The sequence below is a fragment of the Hippocampus comes genome, unplaced genomic scaffold (genome assembly GCF_001891065.2).
Source record: "Hippocampus comes isolate QL1 unplaced genomic scaffold, H_comes_QL1_v1.1 scaffold2, whole genome shotgun sequence".
Lineage (NCBI taxonomy): Eukaryota > Metazoa > Chordata > Actinopteri > Syngnathiformes > Syngnathidae > Hippocampus > Hippocampus comes.
Window position 1 is genome coordinate 3,329,089 of NW_017805139.1, and position 9,561 is coordinate 3,338,649.

The following is a 9,561-nucleotide window of genomic DNA, read 5'->3' on the forward strand; positions in this document are numbered from 1 at the left end:
AAATTTGAAGTTACATGTTGGTGCTCACCAGGAATGCAAAAGCAAAATTGCACAAATTTTCACTTGAAAGAATAGTGAACAATCTTGGTATTTTTTTCTGTTAACGTTTCAAATAGTGTGTAAATTGAATACACTTCATCTTCAGCATGTTTAGTGCCACTTCTGTAAGTGGCCATGCCCCCTTCCGCCTTTTTCATCACGAGCCACTCCCATCCCTGATCGTGACAACATTTCAGCTGAAAACCAAAATCTGTGTTGCCATCCCTGAGTTTGACATTCCTGCCCTAAAACTGTCTGATATTGTTTATTTTCATAGAGATTGGTTTAAAAAAAATACATGGGAAGATCTGTCCATCCATCCATTTTCCAATCCGCTTTATCCTCACAAAGGTCGCGGGGGGTGCTGGAGCCGATCCCAGCCGTCTTCAGGCAGTAGGCGGGGGACACCCTGAACCGGTTGCCAGCCAATCGCAGGGCACACACAGACGAACAACCATCCACACTCACACACACAACGAGGGACAATTTAGAGTGTTCAATCAGCCTGCCATGGATGTTTTTGGAATGTGGGAGGAAACCGGAGTACCCAGAGAAAACCTACGCAGGCCCGGGGAAAACTCCTCACATGAAGGCCGGACCTGGAATTGAACCCAGTGCCTCTGCACTGTGAGGTCAACGCGCTAACCACTGGACGACCACATGGAAAGATGACCATTTTTTTCTTTTCAAGAACATGGGAAGATGACATTGAAAAAAATAATCGTATATTAAATTGCAGTTGCAATATTGAGGGGAGAAAAACACACACTTGATTATTTTTCATTATCATTCCCTATCGTATATTGTAAAAATCTGTGTGTTTTGTCATGTCGTTGGCAATTTCGAATAAGACATGGCCAGGCGACATGTTAAATGCGCTTTCATTTTCTCTTGATTTTCAGCCTGACCTTGCAGCACACGAAGCCAAACTGATGCAGAAGATCCAGCTCCTCTGTGTGATGGAGGTGAGATGCATGTACTTTCAGGTGCTGGTTGAAGTGCACAAGTGGATAGTTTGACATGCTTGATTTGCAAGAGCAAATCAAGCATGTCAACTTTTTCATGATGCTTGCTAAAATCTGAACCAAAATGTCAAATTGTCATATGTAATGCATCATTATATCGAGATATTGCAAGCATTATCTCATTGCGTACTTATTACATTTACGTAAACAATGGCTGAACTAACCATTAATCTTGACTTCTCATTTCAAAACTAGTTATCCACCAATTTGTTGTGTACTGCATATGTACCGTAATATCCGGACTACAAGCCACGACTTCTGTCACACGCTTTCAACTCCGCGGCTTATTGCAGCGGCCTATATAAACGGCCACCTGTGTACCGTCTTTCTTTGTAAATGTTTCATGTTACAATGTGGGCACCTGCGGCTTATAGACAGGTGTGGCTTATGTGTGTACAAAATGTTTTTCCTTTAAAAATGTAGTGGCTTTGGCTTACAATCAGGTGCACTCTATAGTCGTGATATAATATAAATGAAGGTAATATGGGGAGTTGATCAAACATTTACACTGTTTCACAAAATTCACAGTCATAATGGCCCGCTCAGGGAAACCGTAACTACAATGTGGCCCACTACAAAAATGAGTTTGACATCCCTGGTATACAGTATATGATAGTTTGATCAGTTCATGGGAACTACAGTAATTAATGCTTCATGACAGCATGTGAAAAAAGTCCTGTCTCGACACACACTGCCTCATGATCAATCTGGTTTTGGTTGTATTTGCAGATGACTTTCACACGTCCAGCAAACCATCGGCAGCTGACCTTCACAGAAATTGCTCAGAGTGCCAAAATCCCTGTAAATGAGGTTTGTGGGATAATCATAATACGGATCATCTCCATTTCACTTGCATCATATTCAATAGATAAATGAGACTTGCACACTTGTACCCGCTAATCTGCAAAAAATAATATATATATATATATATATACACACACACACACACACATACATATGTATGTATATGGTGGTGCACGGTAGTCAACCGGTTAGCACGGGGGTCGGCAACACGCGGCTCCAGAGCTACATGCGGCTCTTTAGCGACATCTAGTGGCTCCCTGGAGCTTTATAAAAAATGTTTGAAAATGGGAAAAGATTTTGATAGTAGGCTAATATAGCTCAAATAGATATAGATTCATGTTGCAGCTCCGAAAAAGGAGAGCTGTGGTGTTGGTTTTTTTAAAACGTACACTTTATTTATACTTTAACAGTCTCGAAAAACACATAGACGTCTGCGTCCAACTCCGTGCCTTCTCTCTTCTCGTTCGCGTTCAAAGACAGCCTCAGAAAAACGGAAATTAATGATCACTTCACTGACACTAAAAAGCGAAAATAATGCACCAAAACAAAAAAAAAAAATCAAGAGAGGAAATTACAAAATAAATTTCTATGGGGGCGTTTGTGAACACACAACAAAGGAATGAATAACAAACAATTCTGAGACAGTCCAGTCTCCTACATACATACAGCATGTGTTTCCTTCATTGTAAGTTTTATAGAAGGCTTTTATTTTTTTGCGGCTCCAGACATATTTGTTTTTGGGGTTTTTTTTTGTCCTATATGGCTCCTTCAACATTTTGGGTTGCTGACCCCTGGTTTAGCAGGTCGGCTGTGGTATATATTTTTTTCTACTCATGTGTTCATGATAAATGGATAATTTCTGAGATCAAAATCAAACATGAGTGTCTGCAAAAGCGCATTCCAGGTCCTTAAAAACTCAAATTGATGGATTGTCAAAAATCACACATTGTGTGCAGATCCTTGCAGGCTCATACCGCTTTTTCTTGCCATGTCAGTGACAGTTACCATGTAACCTTACGTTGTGTTTGTGTTCCCCAACACTATTCTGTGCATCCAAACAGCATTGGAGCTTTGCATATCTTATGTCCTTATGTCGTGGTTCGGTGTAGTCGGGTTGTTTTTCAAAAATGGCAGATGTTCGCCCAGGTGGCTTCAAAATCATGAAGATCTATCCGAACAGGTTATTTAAGATGCATTTATGACAGTCAGATTCCAAACAGTTCACTTGGTTGTGGAATTTCACACTTGATGTGTGGAGCACTTCAGCTATGAGCAAACAATTAGTCTTTTTTTTTCCCCCCATATATGACCCATTTGGAAGAATTTGTTTTGACAATTTGAAAATGTTTCTAGTACAGTAATGAAAAGCATTATAGCTCCTGAAATGTGTTGTTTTTTTGTACAGGTGGAACTTCTGGTGATGAAGGCTCTGTCCGTTGGCCTCATTAAAGGCAACATCGATGAGGTGGACAAGAAGGTGCAGATGACTTGGGTGCAGCCGCGAGTGTTGGACTTGCAGCAGGTGAGACTCACATTGCTTCACAGAGTACTTTCTTTTTTTTATTGATTTACTTTGTTGGTTTTCAAATCCATGAATTGCATATCTCTTGGTTGACTCCATCTACCTATCTCACTCTCCCCAATTCAGATCAAAGGTATGAAGGAGCGTTTGGACTTCTGGTGCGGAGACGTGAAGAACATGGCCATGCTCGTGGAACAACAAGCCCATGACATTCTCACCTAAGACCTGCTGAAATAATGACAACTGCCCTCTACGACCAGTCAACCCAGTTTTTTTTGTTTTTTTGTGGACTGCATCCTTTCGGTTACTGTCACTTTTCAAAACTAACTGTTGTGTTATACAAAAGAAACTTGCTTGTAGTATTATCTCAATATGGACAAACTCCATAATCTGAATAAAATGTCAAAGTCATCTTAATTACTTTTACCTTTATTTTAATATATTGTGACTCATATGTGTGTTCACCTTTTACACATGGCATTACAAATTACAAATCCCAATTCCAATGAGGATGGAACATTCTTTAAAAAATAAGAACAATGCAATAATTTGAAAATCCTTTTCAAATTAATATTCCCCACTCATCATTATTTAAATTGCACTTTCATATTCAATTGAATAGGCTACAAACACAATATATTTAATGTAAAAACTGCTATTTAAGTTTAAAACTTTTCCAATATTCACTCATTTTGAATTTGTGCTGCAACATGGGACAGGAGTATCTTGACGTCACCTTTTTCACACTCAATAAGCATTTGGGAACTGAGGAAATTAATTGTTGACACTTTGTATGTGATCTTTTTTTACTTTTCTTTCTTAACATACAACTTCCAATTGCTCAACACTTTCATATTTTGTGCTTCATATCGCGCTATACATTTTCAATGCGAGACATGTCTGGACTGCTGGCAGGCCAGTCTGGTGCATGCATTCGCTTACCAGAAAGCCACGCTGTCGTCATACGCGTAGAAAGAATGTGGCCTGGTGCTATCTTGCTGAAATAAGCAGGGATACCTCCAAAAATATGTTGCTTGGCTGGAAGCAGATGTTGGTCCAAAACCCGTATGGACCCTTCAGCATCAATGGTGCCTTCGCAGATGTGCAAGTGACCAGTTGATGGGCACTAACACACCCCCATACTGTTGCTAATAGATTAATACAATTTCACATATCCAATATTAGAAGGGTATTATTGTACGTGTCGGTCAGTGTTTATCATAGTTTTTCGGACATGGCAGAATGGCCAAGCTTTTGCATTGTTTTGTGAGCTTGTGGGCGGATCACCACATGACCTCGACATGGTCTCATGTTAAACTTTCCAAGCACGAAGTTCCACATAACATTTTCTGGAGGTGGTCACAGTACCACCTAGTGGTAACAATAAATAACGATGCTCACAAGGGATAATCGTACAAGCGCCATCCTTTTCTACCACTTAACCATGTTCAGGGTCATTGGGATGCTGATGAACACAGTGGCCCTGAAGTGGAAAACACAAATGGAAAAAACACAATAAATAACTTGACACAAGAGTAAATTAGACCTAGGACATCAAATCAATGAGCAAATAACTAAGCACAGTGAAAAATGAATAAATGAACATAACACAACAGCAAATTTAAAAAACACAACAATTAATTAAGCACAATGGCAAATTAAGAAAACAACAGCAAAATAAACAGGTGAATTTGTTTGAATATGTCTGTTGTTGTGATTAAGTCATTTATATTGTGATTAGTTTTTTGGGGTTTTATGTCCATTGTGTTTAGTTATTTGTCTCGTGCCTGGATAAGTGGTGTTGTAAATGGATGGATGGATCTACATCGTGTTGCAAATGATGGTGCAAGTGATGTTTATTCCTCAGATTTTTAATAATAGTCTATGCAAATGGCACTCAGCATCATTTTCAAGTCATCAAAAGAAAATGTATTTTTTGTTTAAATGCACTTTTCCATATTGTGCACAGCAGTGTTTCTAGACATTTTTTAGGTTGTAAAGAACGCAAAATAATCCTTTGTTGAATTTGCAGCATTTAGGAGGTTGTATTTGCTGGAGGGGAAAAAAAATATTTTCAATCAAAAACATCTTAACAGGTCACGTTACATTTTGACTCTCATGAGAGAATATTCTGAAAATTGTGATAAATTAATTTTCACCAAAAATCAATGTGGACATCTATCGGCATCTTACATTATGCCCATCAGGGTGTGTACGCCGTCACTCACCTGGAGTCAACTGGGATAGGACCCAGCACGGCCGCAAATTGACATGGCAAGAGACCAATTTTATTTATTTATTTGTTTGTTTGTTGATTAATAACTAGGGTGGCTCAGTGCTCGACTGGTCAGCACGTCGGCCTCACAGTGCGGAGGTGCAGGGTTCGATTCTGGCTCTGGACTTCCTGTGTGGCGTTTGCATGTTCCCTATGCATGCGTGGGTTTTCTTAGGGTACTCCGGTTTCCTCCCACATTCCAAAAACATGCATGGCAGGTTAATGGAACACTCTAAATTGTCCCGAGGTGTGGGTGTGACCGCGAATGGTTGTTCGTTCGTCTGTGTATGCCCTGCGATTGGCTGGCAACCGGTTCAGGGTGTCCCCCGCCTACTCCCCAAAGACAGCTGGGATACGCACCAGCAGCCCTTATCCTCAAGTGGATCACAAAATGGATGGATGGATAACTGTCATTGAAAACACAGACATGAACCATCCTCAGAAATCAACTTTGAATGCAAGTAAGAGGATTGGTACTGAAGAAGAGTTCTTCATTTCTGTAATACATTGTACTCAACAATTTGCTAATAATTGGTCATGGGAATTTTATATAACTGACTAATGTTAAGGAATGATGACTCTGAAGGGGTATTCATTTATCACGTATGAGTCTTTTCGGGCATCAATTTGTGCAGATTCATTGGTTGTACTCATTGTTGGTGGATAGAAGAGCCATTTATGGTCGGTTGATTTATTCATCATGAAGCTTCAATTAAATCTTGGGTCACATTCAAAGTACAAAGGAAAAAGATGAGCATCTGCTTCCCGCATGGTATCGTAAACATGAATGAATGTTGTTACCAGCAAGTAAGTGCCCAAAAACATGACCTTCTTGTTGACGGTAATTAAACTGTAGTATTTCATAAAATGTTTCGAAAGTTGTTTAATGTACTCGAGAAACTGTTAGGGAGGGGCCAGCCAGGCAGCCTCCTCAGCCAGGGTGCTCTGCACCTCACACCTGAGACTTGTCAGCTCATCACCCACCTGTTGCCTATCTGCTCGTTTGGACTGGTACATATTGACTCACAGACCATTCCTCAGTGCAAGTTCGTGCCGTCACCACGCCAGTGGACTTTGTTGCAAATTAGAACTAGGACATCAAATCAATGAGCAAATAACTAAGCACAGTGAAAAATGAATAAATGAACATAACACAACAGCAAATTTAAAAAACACAACAATTAATTAAGCACAATGGCAAATTAAGAAAACAACAGCAAAATAAACAGGTGAATTTGTTTGAATATGTCTGTTGTTGTGATTAAGTCATTTATATTGTGATTAGTTTTTTGGGGTTTTATGTCCATTGTGTTTAGTTATTTGTCTCGTGCCTGGATAAGTGGTGTTGTAAATGGATGGATGGATCTACATCGTGTTGCAAATGATGGTGCAAGTGATGTTTATTCCTCAGATTTTTAATAATAGTCTATGCAAATGGCACTCAGCATCATTTTCAAGTCATCAAAAGAAAATGTATTTTTTGTTTAAATGCACTTTTCCATATTGTGCACAGCAGTGTTTCTAGACATTTTATAGGTTGTAAAGAACGCAAAATAATCCTTTGTTGAATTTGCAGCATTTAGGAGGTTGTATTTGCTGGAGGGGAAAAAAAATATTTTCAATCAAAAACATCTTAACAGGTCACGTTACATTTTGACTCTCATGAGAGAATATTCTGAAAATTGTGATAAATTAATTTTCACCAAAAATCAATGTGGACATCTATCGGCATCTTACATTATGCCCATCAGGGTGTGTACGCCGTCACTCACCTGGAGTCAACTGGGATAGGACCCAGCACGGCCGCAAATTGACATGGCAAGAGACCAATTTTATTTATTTATTTGTTTGTTTGTTGATTAATAACTAGGGTGCCTCAGTGCTCGACTGGTCAGCACGTCGGCCTCACAGTGCGGAGGTGCAGGGTTCGATTCTGGCTCTGGACTTCCTGTGTGGCGTTTGCATGTTCCCTATGCATGCGTGGGTTTTCTTAGGGTACTCCGGTTTCCTCCCACATTCCAAAAACATGCATGGCAGGTTAATGGAACACTCTAAATTGTCCCGAGGTGTGGGTGTGACCGCGAATGGTTGTTCGTTCGTCTGTGTATGCCCTGCGATTGGCTGGCAACCGGTTCAGGGTGTCCCCCGCCTACTCCCCAAAGACAGCTGGGATACGCACCAGCAGCCCTTATCCTCAAGTGGATCACAAAATGGATGGATGGATAACTGTCATTGAAAACACAGACATGAACCATCCTCAGAAATCAACTTTTTACACTGTGAGAGGATAAGTCCATGTTCGGGGCTGCAGCTACTGTATATGCGCTCCATGAGCATTTTGGGACAATGGGGCCTTGCTCGAAAACACCTCAGAGAAAGCGTCAGCATCAGTTTCCATCCATAGCATGTCTTGGATATGCAACATTCTGTTCCAAAGTAGTTTTAAAGAATTAAATGCTGCTTTTCTCAAATAATTTTTCACAAATAATTATTGCGTAGGAAGCTCTCGAGCAGGGGTCGGCAACCCAAAATGTTGAAGGAGCCATATGCGTTTGCATGTTCCCTATGCATGCGTGGGTTTTCTTAGGGTACTCCGGTTTCCTCCCACATTCCAAAAACATAAGCCTTCTATAAGCCTTGTAATGAAGGCAACAAATGCTGTAAGTATCTATATTAGCCTACTATCAAAATGACTAAGCTGGATACAAATGCTATATTTTTCCCTGCACTCCATACTGTAGAGCAGTAGTGCCCAATCTTTTTTGACCGAAGATCTACTTTTTGATCAACCAACCTCCCGTGATTGACCCGTTACCGCACAAGCACGCATATGCACGCACTTACACACGCATGCCTATCTACCTTCGTCGAGACCAGACGCGGATGCAGTTGACAGACTTTTGCAGCGTGTTAACTACCGTATTGGCCAGAATATAAGACGGCCCTGATTATAAGACGACCCCCTCATTTTCAAGACTCAAGTTTGAAAAAAGACTTTTTGAACACCACATTAATTTTTATACAGAAAATAATTACAGTACATCTGAAACAAATTATTATAACAATATATTTGAGAGAGAAAGCATGCTATTTTGTCTCATTCAAATCTTAATATCTGAACATTTAAATATGTAAACTAAAGTGCAATCACATTCGTAAATGAATGCCTTCTGGTTTTTGAAATGTAAATTACATCATAACTTCTCCTCAGCTGCCGGTTTACCTGGCCGATCTTCGACCCACTTTTCTCCAGATTGTCACTACGTTTCTCCATTTTCTGTTATCTCTTCTTCTTCGATTCGAGAAGAAAATATTCTTCTCTTTTCCTTCTTACCGCTATTTTTTTATTTTTCTTCTTCGTGCTACCGCTATTTTAATTTTTATTCTTCGTGACAGGGGTTCGCTTTGGCCTGGGGAGTCAAGTTCAGCATTCGCTTCAATGATATCTGGCACCATCTAGCGTCGTGAATGGGTATAATGTCTAGACCCCGAATATAAGACGACCCCCACTTTTTCGGTCTTATTTCAATGCAAAAAACACCATCTTATATTCGGGCCAATACGGTACTTAGCTCACGTGTACCGTTTTAAAATGCTTCTATGGGCCCTCCAGATTTCCATTCTTTGCCAGTACCCTCGGTGAATTGTACATGAAAGGCCGTTTTATTTTTGGGTTATTTTTTTTGCAACAGCCACCTGCCTGGCATCCCACCCTGCTAATAGAAAGGTGTGTCGCAGGCTATGATGCAAATCTTTGTGAAATGTTGAAATTTAAATTTTAAATGTTGAAATTTAAATTTTATTCGACACATTTTTACAGCATTAGAAAACGTTAAGAATGTTTGTGTCATGTTTTTCCTCCGACATAAATCATATTTAAAAAAAAAATATATATA

General features: G+C 39.8%; 1 protein-coding gene across 1 annotated transcript in view; it reads left to right on the plus strand.

Moving 5' to 3' along the window:
* Positions 1-3,807, plus strand: part of psmd13 (proteasome 26S subunit, non-ATPase 13) — a 7,847-nt gene extending 4,040 nt beyond the window's left edge. The window contains exons 10-13 of the mRNA XM_019867541.1: positions 942-1,004; positions 1,794-1,874; positions 3,274-3,390; positions 3,517-3,807. Of these exons, the coding sequence (XP_019723100.1) occupies positions 942-1,004; positions 1,794-1,874; positions 3,274-3,390; positions 3,517-3,612 (357 nt within the window). The 3' untranslated portion in view covers positions 3,613-3,807. The remainder of the gene's footprint in view (positions 1-941; positions 1,005-1,793; positions 1,875-3,273; positions 3,391-3,516) is intronic.
* The last annotated feature ends 5,754 nt before the right edge of the window (positions 3,808-9,561 follow it).